Source organism: Plasmodium gallinaceum (genome assembly GCF_900005855.1).
Source record: "Plasmodium gallinaceum strain 8A genome assembly, contig: PGAL8A_v1_76, whole genome shotgun sequence".
Taxonomy (NCBI): Eukaryota; Apicomplexa; class Aconoidasida; order Haemosporida; family Plasmodiidae; genus Plasmodium; species Plasmodium gallinaceum.
Window position 1 is genome coordinate 1918310 of NW_021628238.1, and position 22485 is coordinate 1940794.

Genomic DNA, 22485 nt, shown 5'->3' on the forward strand with positions numbered 1-22485 from the left:
GAGAAAAATAGGTACAAAAAAAAAAAAAAAAAATAAAAAAATTAGACAAAATTAAAAAAGAATATGATTTATAAATTATATAATTTTCATGAGAATAATTAAATAACGAAAAAAAAAAAAAAATTGTGCGTTCAATATATTTTTTTTTAATAATATACATAAATTTTTTTTTTTTTTTATTATCTAAAAAAATCAAATATAAACAAGAAAAAAGAAGCACATATTAAAACAAAAAATATAAGAGAATTTAAATTTTTCTTCTTTTGAATTTTGCTTAAATAAATATTACCATGAGATACATTTTCAATACTTTCTTCTATTATGTTTTCAATCATTTTTAAATTTTCATTTTGTTCATATATTTTATTAACAAATACATTCATTAAATTACTTATTTTTGCTACTTTCTTTTTTGTTTCCATTATATAAGTATTTTCTTCCTTTTCAAATAGGTCAACATATTTTTTAAATTCTAATTTTTGATTATTATTTAAAGGATAATCATCATGAAAAACACTATTATTATGCATCCAATCATTTTTTTTTTCTTCCTCTTCTTCTATATAGTTATATTTGTTATATATATCATTATTATCTTTCCTTTCAAATTTTATTTTATTACTTTCTCTTTTTCTTAAATTTTTATTACTATTATCACCATTATAAATTTCATTTAACTTTGTGCTTTTATCATTAACATAATTTTCATTATTTAACAGTGTCTTTTCATCATCATTATTATCTTCATTTTTTAAATTTACTCTTTTATTATTTCCACAATCATTGTGTTTTTTGTTTTTCATAAATGAAGAGCATTCAAAAGAAGAATCAATATTAAACTCGTTTGGCTGATTATTATAAAAATCAGAATATATAATATTATTTAATTTATTAAGATAATCAAAATTAAATTTGATACTTTGAATATCATAAAAATAAAAATTAGTATATTTATTTAGCTTAAAAAGATAATTATTTAAATTATGTTCATATTTATTAATTATATCAATAAATATGCTTAACAAATTATTTAAACAATTTAAAATATGTTTATGTATTTCAATTTGTGGCTTTAAAAATTTTATATTTTCTGATATTTTTTTTATAGAATATATTAAATGATCTTTATTTTTTATTTTTGTTTTATGTTCTTTTATGTATTTATTTTTTAAAAATAATCCATATTTTTTTAAAGTTTTATTATCTATATATTCACAATTACTAAATAATTTTGTATATATTTCACTACTTTTTATCAGAAAAAAATCCTTTTCTTTTTTTTCTCTTTTCACGAAATCCACATTTTTATCAAACTTTTTACACAAATGTATGAATTCATCAAAGCGATCCATATTTAAAATAGTTTATAAAAAAGAATTAACAAGAAAAAATTTAGCATTCTTAATAAAAAAAAAAAAAAAAAGATTAAATAAAAAAAAATTACAAAAATTAATTGTTTATTAGTAGAAAAAAAATAAATACAAACAAACAAAATATATCCATAAACTTATTTCTTTCTCTTGTGTTTATAAAAAAAAAAAAAAAAAAAAACACGTAAAATAATATATAAGAAAAAAAAATTAACACCATATTTTTAATTAAATATAATAAAAATATAAGTAAATTTATTCAATAAAAAAAAAAAAAAATGAATATAATATTAAAGGAATATTATTAAAAAGAAAATATAAATGTTATTATTTTAAAATTAATTCATTTCGTTTAATTTTAAATTTAATAAATAAATGGATTTTTTACAAAGATTTTGCATATATTCATTATATTTTTCATCTTCATACATTTTGTATTTTAAGGAATAATTTAATAAGTATTTATATTGTTGTATTGAATTAGATATAAAAATTTTATCATCAACTGATGATAAAGTTTTGCAAACATAAAAATATATATCAAAATATGATTTTTTTTCTTCTTCATTTTCAAAAATTATTTCATTAGTTTTATCATCTTTTTCATAAGTATTTAAAAAAGAAAAATAATATTTCATTATCTGCATTATAGTTTTTTTTTGTTCTAAACTTAAAATACCACTGAGATTGTCATCAAAATTTAAGTTTTTTTTTTGGTTAATTGTATTAAAATAAATATTTTCATTAAATGTATTTAACTTTTTACATATATAAACATCTTTTAACAAAAGAGCACATTTTAAAATTAATTCCCTTTTATAAAATAAGTATTGTTTATTTTCTATGTAATTTATAGGATATGTTAGGGAATTTATAATTTCTAAATAATTCTTTATATATAAATTAAATGATTTAATAAAAAAGTTGAAATAAAAATATGATTCACTTGAGTTTAATAAAATATCTAAATGAAAGGTTGTTTGATCAAATAAAGAGAAATATTCAAAACTTCTCTTTTTATATTTTTTTATATTTTTAAATAAAAATAATATTTCATCATAATTATAACAAAAATAGTGTATATATTTTAAAAACTTTGTTAAATTTTCTTCCTTTTTATTTTTTGATAACAAAAAGGAAATATATTCCTTATTATTTCTATATTTAGAAAAACTTTTATATATTTTTTTTATTTTATGTATAGCCAAATTATTATATATTGAGTTAGAAAAGTTACAAAATTTTATATTCATATTTGCCAAGTTTATATTGTTAAATTGAAAAATTTTAATAAATTCTTCAAAACAATCTACATCTATTTCAATTTTTATTGAAGTATTTTGTTTTATCATTAGAATAAAAATTTGTTCAACTAGTTCATCCATATCTTTTAAGGTATCTTGGAAAAATTTTAAAAAAGACATTTTTTCGTAAGCATTATTGACAAAAAATATGTTTTCTTCTTCTTTATTATCAAAATTTAACTTATTTTCTTTTAAAATATGTTGAAAAATGAAGCTATATATAATATTATTATCATATATAGAAAAATCATGAAAATTATTTCTTTTTGTTTGTAGAAATAATTTTTTTTTTGTTTCTTCATAGCATACATTTGCTGTATCAATGCTTATTTCATTATCTAAATATATTACATTTTTTTCTATATTATTATTATTATCACAAATAAAAATTTTCTTATCATCAAAACATTCTTTAATATATTTTTTGTCAGTATTTATTATTTTATTGTTTGCAATTTCTTTATTCTCAGAATAATCAGTTATCATTTTATTAAAATTATTATTAATAGTAAATATACTATCTAAATTTTCACAACTAATAATTTCATTATTATTAACACTATTTACATTTTTTTTTTTTTTTTTTTGATCATCCAAATAAAAATTATTTTTTCTTAACAAAGAATGAAACAAATTTTCTATCTTTTCATTGTTTTCATATATATGATGTACATTTTTATAAATATCTAAATTATAATCATTTTGAGAATAATTTAAATAATTGTACTTCAAATATATAATATAGATCTCTAATAAATTTCTATAAGTCATATATTTATACTCAAATAATATCTTTTTTTCTTTTTCTCTTTTTAATATATGAAATAGGTTGTAAACATCTTTAGTCATATAAAAGATAACAAAATTTAAGTGCTCATATATTGATAATAAATGCATATCTAGAAATATATAACTACATTCATTTATATTATTATATAATGAAATATATGTATCCATTATATTTTTTAATTTTTCATCAAAATATATATCTTTCTCTCTTATTATATTACTATTATATTCATTATCCAAATGATAATTAATATTATCTTTATTATAATTATTAGAACAATGTAAAATATTATTTTCATTTATAGAATATCCTTCTATTATCTCACTTTTATTTTTTATTTCTCTCTTATTTGTGTCATCATTTATCTTTATATTTTTTTCTTTTTCTAATTCTATTTCCTTTTTCTCCCTTTCTATATTTTCAATACTATTTTTTAAAAATATTAAGTGTAAATCGATAGTTTTTAAAATAAAATAGGTAGAAATTGAAAAAAAATTAAATTCTAAAAATATTTCATTAAGGTTTTGCAAAACATTTATTTTCTGAATTTCTTTTTTATCTTTATTCATATCTTTATCATCTTTTTTAATATATTTTAAAAAAAAAAAGCTATAGGTAAAAAAAAAAATAGAAGTATATATATCCTTTTGTTTTTTATAAATTATTCCTATAGTATTACAAATATCAAATAAAAATTTTGGTACGGATATTTCATATTTTACATAAACATTTTCAATGCAAATATAATGAATAATTTCTTTATTTTTAAAATAATGAAAGTTATTTAAAAATAAGAATAAGCTAAAATTCAAATAATAATTATTATCATTTAATAAATACATATTATAAAAGCATAATGAAATATATAATAAATTTAATTGAAAAAATAAATTATTCTTATTAATTCTGTTTAAATTTTCATCTTCCTTTTTCTTTTCTTGTTGTTCCATAATTTGTGTATTATCAATTTTATCTAAATCTTCATAGCTTCTCTCTCTACAATAAGAATTTTTATCATAACTTTTTTTATGAAATAATTCCTCTTCATTATTTTTTATATTATTAACTAATAGTAATATACAAATGTGAAAGGCAGAATTTAAATCATTACATATTTTGACAAAATTACATTTATCATCACTTCTATTGTCTTCAGAATTTTCTTCATATTCTATTTTATTTTTTTCTTTTTCAAACAGTTTGTTTTCCTCACTATTTTTATTATATTGTATTTCTTTTAATGTTAATCCATTTTTACCTACTTTTAATTTATCCTTTATTTTCACTATATTTTCTTTTATTAATTCTTTTCTTTTCTTTTCTTTACTTATTTCTGTTAATATTTTATTTTTTTCATTTTTTTCAATAATTTTTTTAACAAATAAAACAAAGTAAATTACATAATTATTTATCAACTCATTTGTTTTTATTGTTTTCAAATTTTTTAGTTCATATATTTTATTATATAAATATTTTTCGTCATATTTTAAATTTGAATTCATTATAAAGATGGAATATTTCTTCTAAATATAATAAAATTATTATACAATACTTTTAATTAACTCTTATCTCTTTACATATATATATATATGAATTTATGAATACTAAATGATTATTTTTCCCTAATGATATATTTATATTTTTGTTCATATATAAATCTATATTCCTATTATTTTTTATAATTCATTTTACAATTTTAATAATATATGCTAACAACCCCATATTGGCTAAAAAGGCTTATTCTCAAAAATCTTTTATTTCACTATATAAATTTTCTTTTTTATTTTTATTCAACTAGTTTCATTAAAATATAATTATAATAATACTTTTCAAAATTATATAAAGAAGGTTATATTCTTTAAAAATGAAAATTAGAAAAAAAAAAAAAAAAAAAAAAAAACTTTAAATTTGTATAAATTATTAATAATAAATAATTTTTAAGTATAAATAATAATAGTTGAATTAATGTAAAATAAATAAGAAAAATTAAAAAAAAAATAAAAAATGTTAAATAAAAAAATTTGATAATATAAATATTAATATAAAATTCAATAGGATAAAACATACACTAATTTTACTTTTTATGAAAAAAAAAAAAAAAAAGAAATATGATTAAAAAATGTGATTAGAATTAATTAAAAATAATAGAATTAAAAATATATGAAAATTTAAATACAAAACTAAAAAAGCTTTTTAAATATTCTATAAAAAAAATATTTCACCTCTTATACATAATTCTTTATAAAATTATTTAAGAACATACAAATAGATATATATTTTTCCTTCATTTTAATTTTTTTTGTATCAAAAAATATTGTATGATTTACCTAAAAAAAGAGAAAGAAAAATTATCATGAAAAGCTGTGAATATGATTTTAAAATATATATATTTATTTTAAAAAAAAAAATGAAAATGATTTTAAATGTATACATATTTTTATTCTATAATTACTTCATTCATTTGTTTTAGGCGAAAAATAAATAGAGAAATAAAATAAGGATGATAATACATGATAAAATAAATTAGTTTTAAAATTTGAAAAAAATATTTTTTCTTTTTTCTTTTTATTTGACTTTCTTCATTATTATCCATTTTATATTCATTTAAAAACTTCAAATTTAAAAGGGATAAAATCATGCAATCCTGTCAAAAAATTAAAAATTTAAATGTATATATGTGAATAAATAATACAGAATTTGTGCATCTATAATATATATTTAAAAAATAATAATAAATGTATACAAGAAATACTAATTTTGTATATTTATAATGAAAGTAAAAGTAGTAAAAAAAAGAAAAAAATAATAATAAAATAATTAAATAATAAAATAATAAAATAATAAAATAATAAAATAATATAATAATAAAATAATAAAATACTTGTATAAAAAGAATATCCTTTTTTTTTAAAATATGAGTTAATACATAAGCATCAAATCTCATAAAAAGCAAAGAAGAAATGGATAATAAAATCTTTAATGAGAGAAAAAAATTTTTTCCATCTTTTTCAATTTGCTTGTTATATAAATTATAATAATTATCTTTAACAATATCAAATTTTTGCTTAGATGAGTTCTCAATTTTTTGATTCAAAATATTAAAATAGTAGTAAAAGAAAAAGTAAGTGCTGAATAAAATAATGTTTTTTATATTTTCTTTGAAATTACAATTGGTGTTTTTGTTATATTCATCTTCACAAATTGTATAAACAAATTTTAAGTTATTTAATTTATCTACTGATATATTTAAATTTTCAATTAAATCATAATTACTGATAGAATTTTCAATAATTGATGAGTTATCGGAAATATCCTTTTTCACATTTATTTCTATAAATTCTATTATGTTAAAAGTACATTTATTAAATAAATCAAATAAAATTTTTACGTGAATAATATTTTTCAAACTGATATCAAAAACATACAGAAAAAGTTTTGAGATAAAAATCTTGTTATTAAAATATCTATCAACATGAACATTTTTTACAATAAGAAGAAAAAAAAAGTTTTTTTCTTCTAGAAAAATGGCAAAAAATTCTAATAGTTTTATAAAATCATCAATATAATAAATATTTTCATGAATTAAATAATTGCAAAACAGTTGTATCATTAAATTTATTTCCTCATTAAACTCATTTTTAAATTTTTTAAAATCATTGGAATCTTCATTTAAAACTTTAAATTTTCCTTTTATATCTTTAAAAAATTCTAATAAAACATCAATTGATTTTTTTATTTTAGAAATAACAATATAAATATCATTTATTTCTAAGTTGTTATTACTTAATATGTTCGAACTTTTCTTTGATAATGTGTCATTGTATTTTTGTTCTTTTTTCTTATTTTCATTAGTATATTCATAAATGCTTTTTATTTTGTTATTATCTGCATTATTATTAATATTATTATTATTATTATTGAAATTACTATTATTATTATTTGTGTAATTATTAACTTTATTTATATTATCTTCATTATTATTATTTTCTTCATTTTCACTTTTTTCTTCTATTTTTTTATTTATTTCAAATCCATCATTCAACGAATAATTATAACTAACAAAATTTATGATATTTTCTATATTTTTACATATTAAATGAAACATTTTTTTGAAATGTTTATTACAAAAAGTAAAATTTTTATTATCATTCTGATTTACATATTTTATAATATCTTCAAGAAATAAATATAATTCAACGTTCATATAAGATAATGGTGTTTTTAAAATATCAATAGAATTTTTATTAACAAACATAAAATTAAGACAGGAATATATGGTTGAATATAACTTATATAAAACTTTTTTTTCTTTCTCATATTTGATTTGAGAAAATAAATATATAATATTTGCATAGAACTTGTAAATGGTATTTTCATCTAATATATCATGAAAACCTTTGTTCTTTATATATATATTTAAATGAGTCAAACAATTCATTGATGTAACTATATTATGTTTATCATAATTTTCAACTATTTTATTCAATAAATAAAAATATTCCTTTATAAATTTATTTTCATGGAGTTCTAAAATTATATTGTTTAAAAAAAGTAAAGAAATATTAATATTTTGTTCATTTAATAGTATTTCAGAAAAAATAGATTCATGAATCATCGGAGATTTTATATTTACTATATCGTTACTATTTACTTTTTTTTTATCTTCACTTTTTTCTTTTTTTATTTTATTTTTTCCATTCTTTAATTCTTTAATATTAATATTTTCTTTTAAAACATCAAAGATTAATTCAATTAAACAAATATTTTTATCATAATAATAAAAATCATATTCTTTTGATCTAAAATTTTCTTCATTTTCTTCATCTTCAGAAAATGCAGAATCAGAATTTAAGTTATCACTATCTAATGTTTCATTCATATCATTAACCTCTCTTTTTTCATTTTTATAATCTACGTTTTCACAATATTTTCTTTTTAAACTTTTGTTGAAAAAATACATTTCAACATCAACATCAATATCATTATTTTCATTATTAAAGTATGTAGTTTTTATAAAATCTTTTGTTTTTAAAAATGGTTGAATTTTTAAGAAAAAAATTAAGCATTCGTTATAAATTACATTGATATCTTTCATATCATCCTCATGCCATTCATTATTTTCTTCTTCTTCACTCTCAATTTTACAATTATTCACATATTCTTCATTTTTCTTCTCATATATTTTTATGTTATTTTCTTTTTTTTCAACTTTATTTATTTCATTATTTGCATTTTTTATATAAGATAAATAAGAATAAATAATAGAATTAATAAAAGGTAAGCATTTTTTTAAATAAAGAAAAGTTGAATTACCTACTAAACTATTTATTAAACGAAGAGTAAATAATTTAAATTCATTTTTTGAACGCAATAATAAACAAATAAATTCAATATCTATAGCTTTTAAAATTTTAATTTTATCATTTTCTTTTAAATCTTTTATATTTTTTGTCAACAATAAAATGTTACAAAATTTTTCTTTTGTATTTTCACTATCTTTTATATTTTTTAAAATCCTTTTTATTTCATCGTTTTTATTTAACTCACATACATTTTCCATCTCATATATTATTTTGTTTTCATTTTAAATTATTAAATATTTATATATATTAGGAATATATAAAAAAAAAAAAAAAAAAAAATTAAAAAAAATTAAAATAAAATAAAATAAAACATCATTTTTATTTTGCTCTTTACAATGATTATTGATACCACTAAATAATTTTATTAGATAAAATAACAAAAAATAAGAGAAAATAAAAAATTATTGAAACAATTTTTTTTAAAAAAAAAAAAAAAAAAAATGAATATAAGAATATTTCACTTTTAAAAAAAATTATTTTCTTTTTTATTCTCATCGCAAAGGACCCTCATAACCTTTGAATACTTTTTGAAATAACAAATTGAAAATAAGATATTAAAAAATAAAAAATATTAGTAAAATAAGATAATAATAATAATATAATATAAAATAGATAATATTATTGAAAAAAAAAAAAAAAAAAAAAAAAAAAAAATATTAAAAAAAAAAAAAAAAAAAAAAAAAAAAGAATAAATGAATATTATAACGACAATGTTGTTTTTATAGATAAAACATATGAAGTATATAAAAAATTAAATTAAATTTTTTCATAATTCTTTTTACTTATTCTTTGCTTAGGATCACTTGAACTAAAAACATTAAAAAAAAAAATAAAATAAATAATGTTAAAAACAGTAGTATTTATATTATATTTTTTTCACAATTTATTATAATTACAAAAAATGAATTGTAACTACAGAATTATGAATTTTTTTTTTCATCTTTTATAATATTACTTTTTATTATTTTTTCCGAAAATAAATCCCTCATGAGAAACCTAATTAATTTCATTATTTTTTTATGAAATATATTTTGTATAGAACTAAACATTTTGCTTTTAATTTTTAATATATTTTATCACAAAAAAAAGTTACATATTTAGGAAATCCTTTACAAAACCAAGCATGATTGCGGAAGTTTTTAGATGCTCCTTTTACACTTAAAAAAAAAAAAAAAAAGAATAAATAGTTGCATAAATATTATCCTAATATTTTATTTTTATAGAAATAGAAAAAGAAAATGTTTCCAACCCATTGGCAGTGGACATCTAAAAATAAAAGTAAAAAAAAATTATCTAAAATTTTATTTTTTTTTTTTTAAATTATAATTAATTACCGTGAAATAATCACATTCAATTTCTTTACATTTTTCTAAAAAGTATGATTTAAATAATTGTAATGTTTTATTATTATTTTATATCTAGTTTATAATTATTACTATAAATATCATCTAAATTCATAGCTTCGTCTTTCTCATATATAATTTCACTAGTCTCACAAACTCCTTCAAATATTAAAATAAAATTATGTTCACTAAAATATATTGATAATTTATCTAAAATACTTTTACTATTCTTAGTTTTTTTTTTTTTTTTTTTTTTTTTTTTTTTGTACCTTGTAAATTAGGAAATACTTCAAAATTCTTAGGTAAGTTTCCATGTACTGTTATGAAATAAAAGACATTTATACTTTTTTTCATCTTTTTAAAAATAAAAAAATTTTTAATTTTTTTCTTCCTTACTGTAAGACATTTTAATATAAATCTAAAAAAGAAAAAAAAATAGTAATTATAATATGCTCTTTTTGATTAACTATTTATTAAATAATATATTTTTTTTTTTCAATACTTGAACCATATTTTACTTATATTTATTTGAAAAATTTTGAATATACCTTAGCGTTTTTTTGAATTACGGTATTTTTGTAAAAAGATGATTCACACAATATATAGCCATCATTATTAAAAATTATAAATACACAACTATTTAAGCTATTACATCTAATTAAAATAAATATATAAAAAAAAATTAAAAAAAAAATATATATAATTCAAAAAATATTCTTATTACTCTTGTTCTGCCTCGTTTACATCTAAATAATTTTTTTTAAGCAAGGGGGAATCACAAGTTGCATTTCTATAAAATTACGATAATATTAAAAGAAGTTCTATTATTTAATAAAAATAAAAATAAATTAAACATTAAAAGAAATATATATATATATATATATATATATATATATATATATATATATATATATATATATATATATATATATATATAATTTTTTTAATCAACAATTTAATGAAATTTACACATCATTAACATGAAGATATATTCCCTTATTTGATATTTCATCTATAAAATTTATAAAAAAAATTAAAAGTTTTTATATCATCTCATTAAACTTTTCGATATTTTATTTTTTGTTTTTCCTCAATAATAAACCAGCTTCAAACTCAATATTCCATGTATAATTATCTCCTCTTTTAGATTTTATTTTATCTATTAAAATATTATAGAAATAAAGCACGTATAAAGATATATTGCTATTTCATTTTTATTTTTTATAATATATAATTTTATTTTTTTTTTTTTTTTGAAAATATTAATAAATATATTATCATTATACATGAAGGGAAAGTTTTTAATTTAGTAGACACACAAGAATATTTTACAATAAATTTATGAAAATCTTTTATCAAAGATAATATTTTGAATGTATCGTTATTTATATTTATCTTTAAAAAATAAGAGTAATTAAATTCATTAAATAATTTGTTTTTATAATTAATATAATTGCTATTTATTATTAGCATTGTAATTATTATTTATATTATAGTATTTATTTTACATCACAATTTGTTCTTCCTTCACAAATCATTTGAACAACTGGTAATGTATGTGGTGCATCTAATGAATCTAAAAAGATAAATTTTATAATGAAAACATATAATTTTTTTTCTGTTAAATTAAATAATATATATATATATATATAATGAAACCTTTTTTTATCAAAAATTTATCAATTGACGGATTTCCATAACTTGCATCTAAAATATGAATGCTTTTATAATTATCACAGTTTAATGTTATAGTTTCATTTAAATTCCCGATTAATATTTTTAAATCTCCATTTAAGATTTCTTTTTTTTTTAAACATTTTATTGAATTATTACACATAGTAATAATTAATACAAAGAAATTCAAAAATGTTAAATAATACATTTTTATATACAAATTAACATAATAATAAAAATACAATTTAACTAAAACATATAATACCATAGATAAATTCTTGGTTTAATTTTAAACAATTATCATTATTTTAAATTATATCAACTATTTCCAATATTATAGAGATAGTAATTACAATATGCTATTATAAAGTTATAAAGGTTATATGTGTACATACACATATATCTATTAAAATAGAGAAGAAAAAAAATTTAATTAAAATAAAATTTTATATAAAAGGAAAAAAAACTAAAGAAATATTATATAAAAAATAGACATGTGCTTTTATTTTCTATGTATCTTAATATTAAAAATAGATAAAATATAATAAGGAAAACCTATTAACATTTTCAAAATTATTATTTAATTATGTATTTAATTTATATGATACATAAAAAGTTAACCCTTTTTACTTTGCATATTATATTACTATTTATGAAAGATGCTACAAAAAATTTTTGGAAAAATGTTAAGATGAGGTAGCATTTATATTTTTGTTTTCTTTGTTCAATTTATATCTTTTATATCTTGTTTTTAATACAAAAATATGTATTTTTTTCATAAAAAAAATAACAAGAAAAAAGTTATAAATTTATGTGTTTCTTTACTTTTTTCATATATGTGACTATATTACGTTCTTATTTAGGCACAATTAATTTTAAAAAAAATCCACAAAAACAATTAAAAAAAAAATTAATTTAAAAAACTTATAATTTTCACTGATTTTTTTTCTTTATAAATAAATTAAAAAAGTAGAACAAAAAACTTAAAAAGAAACTTGTGATATTCCTATAAAGCACAACCTTACATTTAGTTTTATCTTCTCTTTTTCCTCTAAAAAATTATAAAAATTCTATGTTAAAAATTAAGATCTTAAAATAATATAATACTCTATATATTCCAATTTAAATAGAAAATATTACAAAGAAAAATAGTATATCAAATAACATAAATATTTTTAAATAAAAAATAAAAATTGTAAGTCTCTAATATTCATGATAACGTATGTGAAAATAAAACAATCACAATCATACAAAAAACATTTTTAATTTTTTTTTAATAGTAATAAATTTTTTTTTCTTTTAAAAAATAATTATACATTAAAAATATGTAGTTATATATATTTTTCACTTTATAATTATAAGTGAAAAGAATAATAAAATAAAATTTAAAAATAAAACTTACGCATAAGCATAATTTTACTTTTGTGAAATTGTTTTAATTTTTTGTAATTCAGATAATTAGTGCTGGTAAACAATTAATTAATATTAATTCATTAGTATATTTTAAACATAAATATTATGAAGTCATAAAAAAATTCAACTTTTATAAAAATATGGATAATTCAAAAAGTGAGGTAAAAGGAATCAATAAAAACCATTTATTAAAAAATCAAATTAAATGTAATGAAATAAAAAGAAAGTTAAGTGACATATATTTTTACGATGAAGATCCTAAAAATAAATTAAGTAGTGACTCTAAAATTGATATAAATGACAAAGAAAATAAATATGAAAGAGTTAAAGAAAACAATACATTTGATAATTTATTGTGTGAGAAAAAAAAATTTCTTGAAACAGAAAAGGATTTATTAAAAAATAAAGATATACATGAAGAAATGTACATAAATGAATCATGTACAAATCATTCAAGTCGAAAAAAAAGAAAAAAAAAAAAAAAAAAAAGTAATAATAACACAGAAATTATAAAACCGACAAATCAAATGATTAGAATAAATTATTTATTGCAAGCATCATTTCTGATGAATAAATTTAATCCTAATATATCCAGGGAATACATAAAAACTATGAGAAGATTTTCCAATAAATTTTTAATAAAATATGATAAAAAATTCAAAAAATTATTTTGCAAAAAATGTAATTCAGTTCTTATTCCAAGTGTAACTTGTAAAGTTTCGGTTGATCCACTGAATTTACAAAAAAAAAAAATTGATAAAAATGAACACATAAAAGATTCTATAAAAAAAAATAATTATTTTAATATAAAATCAAAAGATGAATATTTAGTTTCATATAAGTGTAACTATTGCCAGCATAATACTAAATTTGTTTATGATAACAATTTAATTACTCCTCAAGAAAAAGAAAACTTCGAGGAAAATGTACATACAATTTAACACTTCAGTAAAATATTAGCTATCAATTTAAATAAAATTTTAACTAACAATCTAGTTATATAAAAAAAATTGTCTTTTAAATATAATTAAATATTTCCTGTCAGATAATATTTATGAAAAAAAAAAAAAAAAAAAATCTCTCTATTTGCACACAGAAGTTGTAAATTTTATTTCTTTAATAGCAAGAAGGTAGAAAAAAAAAATTAATTTACATACATTTATGACCAAAAATAAAATAAAATTTTATATATTTTTGTATGAAAAATATTTAAAATTCATATACATTTTCTAGAAATAAATCAAGATAAAAATAAATTTATCCTTTTATTGTTTATAATATTAAAAATTTTTATAATTCTATTCGTTTAATCTTAAAAAGAAATATAAAAATACATGCTGACGCTTCATGTATAGAAAAATTCTAATAATTTTTACGAATAAAAAATATAAATAAAATTTATTCTATTGATGCTTGTATTGCCTAATATATTAAAAAAAAAGAGAAATATATATAGAAAAAAAAAATATATTATATACCAATAAAAAAGGATTAATTATTTTAAAAATTAAGATAGGAAATCATAACACATTTAATAATTTTTAAATTAAAAGTTAACAAATATTTAAATATATGTTTTATAGTAAAAACTTAAAAAAAAAGCAACAGAAATATTTCAGCTACATTTTTGTAATAGAAACCACAAAATTTAGCATTTCATAAAACTATGTTAATTTTCTCTTAATATTACATTTCATACGTAGCTATTTATTCTTTTGTTATATATTAAGTTTAGAAAATTCATTTTACATAAAATATATCACAAAAATTCACGTTATAAAAAAAATGTTAAAAAATTTCCCTTAATTTTTTAACATTTCCTACTCTTTTATATATGAATAGAATCAGTAATTATGATTTATGTAATTTCTTTTATAAAAATTAATGATCTTGTAATATTAAAGTAATGCTAAAATAAAATTTTATTACCCTAAGCTAGCTATTATTTTTTTTTTTTTTTTTTACAACAGTGCAAAAACCTTACTATATCTACTAGTGCATTTACATTTCTATTTTTAATTAATTTATAATAATGTGATAAATAATTTTATATATATCTATTAAATTTTGGAGATAACTGTATATATAAAAATATCTATTGTTTAAACTCTTTTTAATATATTTTTTTATTAGCAAGTCACCTACAATACTTTTTTCAAAAATATTATAGCTTTTTTTTTTTTTTTTTTTTTCTCTTTTTGTTTTATATACTTAATTTCTTTTATGGTTACAATTAATACAAATAAGATATTCATAATTAAATTTTAAAATAACTTTTTTTTTTTTTTTTATTTATTTTATACATAAAAAAATATTTTATAGCATGCTTTTAAAATTTTATTTTATTCTCTAGCCACTTTAATTCTTAATTTATGTTTTTTTTTTTTTATGCACACATATAAAAATTTTATCTTTTTTTTTGTTTGTTTTTTATAGTAATTTTTAATTTATTCACTTATGTAACATAAAAAAAAAAAAAAAAAGTTTTTATATAATAGTAATGAATAAACCTAGTAGTAATGGATATTAAAAATAATGTGAACATCGATATGTCAGATAATTCTACAAAAGAAAGACAAGAAACTGCTATAGAATATAAAACATCAAATGAAAATATAGAAAAAACAGATAAAACACCATGTGAAAATCTTGAAAATATAGAAAAAACAGATAAAACACCATGTGAAAATCTTGAAAATATAGAAAAAGCAGATAAAACACCATTTGAAAATCTTGAACAAATAGATAATAAAGAAAAAGAAGAGATCGAAAAAACAGATAAAACACCAAGTGAAAATCTAGAAAAAATAGATAATAAAGAAAAAGAAGAAATCGAAAAAATAGATAAAACACCAAGTGAAAATCTAGAAAAAATAGATAATAATGAAAAAGAAGAAATTGAAAACATAAATGAAAATGACTCAAAAGGAGTTAATGAAGAAATGAAGGAAAATAATGGCACACGTTTAGATCCTTCAAATAGTAATAAGAATTTTAATACTAATGAAAGAGAAATTAACCAACAGAAGATCTCTGTACCATATCCAGTTTCTGATCAAAATATTTCAACTTTAAACTTACCTGAAAAAATACCAAATAATCCTGTAAATAAGAATGAGAATGAAAAAAATTCATCCAAAATAATTGAAACAGGAAAAAATGGTAAAGATATTCAAAAAAATGAAGATAAAAACCTTGAAAAAAAGGTTTCTATAAATGTAAAATCTAGTGTTATTCCATCCCAGAAAACGAATACTAGGACTAATAGTAGTGGACCGCTATATATTGAAGTTAAGGGACTTTTGGAAGTACTTAATGTTCAAGATTTTGCAAAAAATATAGGTATAAAAAATCCAACTTTAAGTGGAAAATCTGAGAATCCATTGTCTAGTAAGAGATCATACAGTGTTCCAGCTAAAGCAGTTACAAAAAATATTCCTAAAGATAATAATAAACAAAGTTATAAAAATGGATCTCTATATAAAATATCAGGACTACCTAAATCATCTAACACACAAAAAAAACCTCCTTTATTGCTTAAAAATTCTTTAAAACAAGCACATATAGTGAAAAAACCTACTGATAACAAAAGCGCAATTATGGGAAAACCATTAGATACTAATAAAGAAAAAAGTACTTTTAGAGTTTTACCAAAAAAAAATACTATAACAGATAATCCAAAATTACATCCTAAAGCAACAATTAAATCAAATCTGGTTCCTTCAAAGGTAATTTCTAATGAAGAGAAAGAAAAAAATAATCTTAATAAAATGGAAAAATCATTTATAAAAATATCACCTAAGATAATGCCTTTGTTAAATAAAGAGAAAAATGCTAAGAATAAAATTCCACTAAAAGCAACTGCAAAAAAGACATTAGAAGATATAAAAAATGTATTAGAAAAAAAAAATAAGGAAATCCATAACTCTGAGAAATCAAGAGATACCATAAATGTCCCTAATGAAGAAAAAAAAAGTTCACTACTTTCTCAAAAACTTTTAACAAAGCCAAAATTTACAATGAAAATTAGTTCCTTGAAAAAAGAACTTGTTAAAAAACCGAAAGATCCAGTAGATACAAAAAAAATTCTACTAAAAAAACCCATCTCAAAATTAGTAGAACAAATGAAACCTAAAGAAAAAGATAAAAAAAAAAGAATACAAGATAAGGATACTCAGGATAAGAAAGAAAAGTCGTTTAAAGATTCAACAGAAAAAAATGATTTAAAAAAAAAAGATGACACAGAAATAGATAAATCCACATTTGAAGAAAAAAAAGTAGATATAAAAAGAGAAGAAATAAATGAAGAAAAAAATGTGATAAATTTAGGTGATAAAGACGAACCTGAAATAAAAAAAGAAGAATTAAAAATATTTGATAAAGAGCCTGAAATAGAAAAGGAAGATAAATCATCAGATGAAAAAAAAGAATTTAAAGCAGAAAAAGAAGATAAAGCTCTAGATGACATGAAGTCTCAAGAAGAAAAAGAAAACAAAACATTAGATGATAAAAAGGAACTTGAAATGGAAACGGATGAAAAGAAATTAGATGATATAAAAGAATCTGAAACAGAAGAAAAGGAAAAATTAAGTGATGAAAAAGAATTAGGAGCAGAAAAAAAAGAAAATGAATTAGATGATAAAAAGGAATCTGATCCAGAAAAAGAAGTGGTAAAAAATTCGAAAGAAATGGAAAAAAGAAAAGCTGATATAAAAAAAAGTGCAGACTTAAAATTAAACAAAAGAGTTCCAAAAAAAAATGATAATTTATTATCAAAAAAACATGATGTAAAAACTCCTCTGGGATTAAAGCAAAAAGCAATAATTAAGAATAATTCAATTTCTTTTAAATCAAAAATGGAAATTGACGGAAATTCGAAAGAAAGAAAGAATTTTAAAAATGAAAATACTAGTGATTTAACAAAAAGTAGTATTCATAGATTTTTAACACAAAAAAAAATTGCATCAGTGAAAAAATCTACTGATTTAAAAAAGGTTTCATTAACTAAAAATACTGTAAAAGACGTAGAAGACCAAAAAAAACTAGGAAAATTGGTAAATGGATCATTTAATCCAACCGAAATGAAAAAAGATTTTCAGGATGATTCACAAAATAATAAAAATCTTTCCAAAAAAGTTTCTACAACACTTTCAAAAGGCAATATTTCTACTTTGAAAAAAAAAATATTGGGAAAATCTAAAACTGAAGACATTCACGGGATAAGAACAGCTAAAAATAAAACAGTAGTATCTTCAAAATCTGAAAACACTGAAAATGTATCTGAACAAGATAAAATTAAAAAAAAAGATAAGATAAATGAAAATGGGATTTTTAATAAAAAAACATTATTTAAAAATAGAAAAACCTTAAGTTCTAAATTATCAAAATTAAATGGCAAATCTAACACCTCATCTATAAAAAAATTTAGTTCCTTTAGTGATGGAAAAAATAAGAAAACAATTTTAGTAAAAAATGTAACATCATCGAGAGGAATTTTTGAAAATAGTAAAATTAATGATACCTTAAAAGAAGTTAAAACAGTTAAAAAACTAAAATCTAAAATAACTAAGAAGATAAATATGAGTGATATCATAAATAAAGAAGATAAATTAATTAAGAAAATTCCAAAAAAGATAAAAGTTATACCTTCACAGATAAAAATGGATAAAAAAATGAGGAAGTTAAAAATCGAAATTTTGCCAAAAGGAACAAGCAATGTATTTAAGATGAAAGATAAAAAGGTTCCAAAAAAAAACAAAGTAATAAATGATGATGAAATAACTAATAGAGGAAGAGATAATGAATTAACAAAATTTGTATCAGGAAAAATAAAAACTATAAAGGATAAAGGAAAAAATAACTATTTAACTCCAAGAATAGGAATTCATAAACCTAAAAGTATGAATGATAAATTAAATATGTCTACTTCGAATTCTTCTGTTAAACCTACACCACATTCTATTGCACTTTCTTCATCTACAAAAAAATTAAAAAAAAATAAAAATAAATTAGATCCATTAAGTATAGATGATGCTCTCAAAGAAAGATTAATAAATATAAATGTTTCGAAAAAAATCTTAAATACAAACATTAGAGATACATACTCTAAATATATACCTAAATTAGAGGTACCTCAACTTTCAACTATAAATAAAGGGCAAACTAATAAAAAATATGAAGAAAAAAAAAGAAATCAAAGTGTAGGAAATCATGGATTATCTAATTTATATGAAAATCCATCATTTAATTTCAATAGGAATAAATCGGCAGTATCTTTAAGAGATTTATCACTTCATATGAAACTTAATCCATCCAAAGAATTAATTACAGAAAGAGTACCATATAAACACATTAATAATTTATGTGATCATGTTACAATATTCAAAAAAACAGAAGAGGGAAGACAAAATTCTAATTGGATTTTTAGTAAATGCTGTACTCCAAATAATAATAAGAGTTTTTATGAAAGACGGGAACCTACAGTACAGAACTTTAGTTCTTTATTCAATATAAACAATAAATATATACCATATGCTTACACTTCTGAAGTACTGGAAAATCCAAGTAATACGATAAAAATGTCAAATATATATGAGTCAGATTTATTCATTAGTAATGTACGAAATAAAATGCCATTAAATAATAATTTTAATACACCTGGATTTATGAATAATTCAAGTTTTAATAATTATACATTACGATTAAAAAAAATACCAACGGGTAGCAGAAAAACTACATATTGTAATTGTATCTAAAATAAATATGTAAGAAATGTTAGTAATAATGAATATTTATAAAAAGAAATATTTCATTTTATTCATAAATTAGATAAATAATTCAAGAAAATACACGTTTAAAGTTTAACAAAAAATAAAATGGAATATATATTATATATATATATATATATATATATATATATAATTTGCTCATTAGTTTTTTCTTTGAATTCAATTTTCATATTTATATTTAATTATTTACATATATTGGAAAGAGAATAATCTTTCCTTTTTTATAAAAATGAAATTTAAAAAGATAACACTCTGTAGACAGATGTTATCCTTTTTTTCTATATGATAAAAAAAAAAAAAAATTTATTATATTATTTTTTTCGCTTTTAAATAGTATAAAAAAAAATTATATTAGAATTCGTTATGTTCTATTAAAAAAAAAAAATTTATTATGTAGTTTTCACAAAAAAAAATTATTAAGAGTATGAACTCATTTTTTATGTTTTTAAATTATTCTACATACAGATATATATATATATATATTTATATAAGAAAAATAATTTTTAAAAACCATGAAAATTTTTATTAATTGAAATATATGTTTTCCTTCCATTTCATTTATTTTTCTCATATTATAAAAGTCTTTTCATCATTATTTTTAGTAATGAAGAATAAATTTAAAGGTGTAATATCAAGGTGGTGTATAAATTAAAAAATTATATTTTAAATAAAATATTTTATTTTTTTTTTAGTTATATTTAATTTATACCATTGAAATATATAATTTTTAGTTAATTAAATATTTAAATTTCAGCTTTATTTTAAATTAATAATGTATATATTTATATCGATTTACATGGTTTGTATTATGTTAATGCTTATTTTTTATTTTACAAGTCTATGTATATATATACATATATATAAGAAGGAATAAATAAGAATAATTCATTTATGAAAAAATTATAGAATATTATATATTATTTTAGACTTCAAACTGGAAAATAAAAAATTTTTGTTTAATTTTATTTTTTGTTTTCTTCTTTCTATTAATATAAACTATTTTATTCCTTAATAAATAAAAGGCTCTAATTTTTCTTACTAAAATTTTTCTATTTTTTTTTTTTTTCATTAATTGATATTGAGTATTAATTTATAGAATATGATAAACAAATATACTGCATAAACAAATTTATTCTCGTAGTTCTGTAATAGGCCGTATCATTCTATTTTCAGAGGAAAAAAAAAAAAAAAAAATTAAAATACAATAAAAATAATGTGAAATAATATCAATATTATTTGATTTTGTATTTAATGAATTTTTTCATTCTGTTCTGAATTCTAAAAAATAATGAATGAAAAAAAAAAATTAAATCTAAAAAACAAAAATCTTTAAAGGTTAAAGTTACTAAAATTTATCAAAAAGTTGTTAAAATTGAGTTTTTCCATTTAAATGTAAGCATTAAATATTTTCATTATGCAATACAAGTAAAATTAATATATATTTTTTTTTTAATTATTAGAAGATAAATCTTGCACATTGAATATATTTAAAAATTTTTTTAAGTCATCAATTTGATTATAGAGATTATTAATATGCTTTCTATATAAATCAATTTGTATTTGAAATAAAGAAGATAAATTATCTTGATTTGTAAAAGGTAACTTTATTTCAGTACAATTATTGACGGTTAACTTACTTCTTAATTCCATATTAATAGAATTATTCCGAAGTAATTTTCTATTTTTCTCTATTAACTTTTTATTATTCATTAATAAATTTTCCGTGTAAAAAGAAAAATAATTCATTACATTTTTCTGTGTTTTAATTAAATTTAATGAAGCATTATAGTTTTTAATTAATAGATTTAAAAGCTGAAGAAATTTTATATGAAAGCTATTATGATTTATTGTCGGCATATCAATATATTTTATGAATAAGCTATTATTGATAGTTTGAAAATTATTTAATTCATTATAATTCTTAATATTTTTTTCATAGACAGATAAATTCAATTCATTTTCGTTTAAAGTGTTAGTAATATTCATTACATCTTTTTCATTTAATATTTCTTCGTACTTTTCTTTTTTTCTTTTCTTTTCTTCTTTTAATTTTAACTTATTCTGTTTTTTTAATTGTAAAAAATCCACAATATATTTATTAGCATAAATTATATTTTTGCTATCATAAGACGTAATATCCAGTTTGATATTGGGAACTACTTTTTCCTCATTTTTAATAGCATCTAACAAATTTAATTCTTTCAAAAGACAGAAGTTTTTAACTAAATCATTAACTATTTTTATTTTATTTTCTTTTTGTGTATCTTTATATTCAATAGCTTCATTAAAAATTTCATTTACGTAATTGCTATTCATTTTATTAAATTATTTGTTTTTCATTATATTTCATTTTTTATTAATTCATTACTGCTATTTATACAGTTTTACGTTAAACTATGTAGCTTATTTATGCATGTAATTAAATTATATATATATATAT

The 22485-nt window shown here is 17.4% G+C and overlaps 7 protein-coding genes across 7 annotated transcripts; 2 read left to right on the forward strand and 5 right to left on the reverse strand.

Annotated features, from left to right (window-relative positions):
* Positions 1-179: 179 nt before the first annotated feature.
* PGAL8A_00239000 (syntaxin, Qa-SNARE family, putative) lies at positions 180-1352 on the reverse strand (the record flags this gene model as incomplete). Its single annotated transcript, XM_028671123.1, has 1 exon — positions 180-1352. The coding sequence occupies one exon, from the start codon at positions 1350-1352 to the stop codon at positions 180-182; it is 1173 nt and encodes a 390-aa protein (XP_028527806.1).
* Positions 1353-1708: 356 nt separating this feature from the next.
* Positions 1709-4966, reverse strand: PGAL8A_00239100 (conserved Plasmodium protein, unknown function; the record flags this gene model as incomplete). Its single annotated transcript, XM_028671124.1, has 1 exon — positions 1709-4966. The coding sequence occupies one exon, from the start codon at positions 4964-4966 to the stop codon at positions 1709-1711; it is 3258 nt and encodes a 1085-aa protein (XP_028527807.1).
* Positions 4967-5689: 723 nt separating this feature from the next.
* On the reverse strand, positions 5690-9024 carry PGAL8A_00239200 (conserved Plasmodium protein, unknown function; the record flags this gene model as incomplete). Its single annotated transcript, XM_028671125.1, has 3 exons — positions 5690-5791; positions 5917-6108; positions 6346-9024. The coding sequence occupies 3 exons, from the start codon at positions 9022-9024 to the stop codon at positions 5690-5692; spliced, it is 2973 nt and encodes a 990-aa protein (XP_028527808.1).
* A 294-nt stretch (positions 9025-9318) lies between these two features.
* PGAL8A_00239300 (conserved Plasmodium protein, unknown function) lies at positions 9319-12052 on the reverse strand (the record flags this gene model as incomplete). The annotated part of the gene is made up of 16 exons (XM_028671126.1): positions 9319-9350; positions 9610-9635; positions 9783-9823; positions 9921-9984; positions 10077-10093; positions 10162-10196; positions 10264-10329; positions 10440-10487; positions 10567-10588; positions 10719-10824; positions 10895-10960; positions 11140-11182; positions 11273-11329; positions 11457-11565; positions 11679-11746; positions 11830-12052. 16 exons carry the CDS (start codon positions 12050-12052, stop codon positions 9319-9321), a joined length of 1023 nt encoding a protein of 340 aa, XP_028527809.1.
* A 1345-nt stretch (positions 12053-13397) lies between these two features.
* On the forward strand, positions 13398-14198 carry RPR2 (ribonuclease P protein subunit RPR2, putative; the record flags this gene model as incomplete). The annotated part of the gene is made up of 1 exon (XM_028671127.1): positions 13398-14198. The coding sequence occupies one exon, from the start codon at positions 13398-13400 to the stop codon at positions 14196-14198; it is 801 nt and encodes a 266-aa protein (XP_028527810.1).
* A 1578-nt stretch (positions 14199-15776) lies between these two features.
* PGAL8A_00239500 (conserved Plasmodium protein, unknown function) lies at positions 15777-20012 on the forward strand (the record flags this gene model as incomplete). The annotated part of the gene is made up of 1 exon (XM_028671128.1): positions 15777-20012. One exon carries the CDS (start codon positions 15777-15779, stop codon positions 20010-20012), a length of 4236 nt encoding a protein of 1411 aa, XP_028527811.1.
* A 1482-nt stretch (positions 20013-21494) lies between these two features.
* On the reverse strand, positions 21495-22361 carry PGAL8A_00239600 (conserved Plasmodium protein, unknown function; the record flags this gene model as incomplete). The annotated part of the gene is made up of 1 exon (XM_028671129.1): positions 21495-22361. The coding sequence occupies one exon, from the start codon at positions 22359-22361 to the stop codon at positions 21495-21497; it is 867 nt and encodes a 288-aa protein (XP_028527812.1).
* Between the last annotated feature and the right edge of the window lie 124 nt (positions 22362-22485).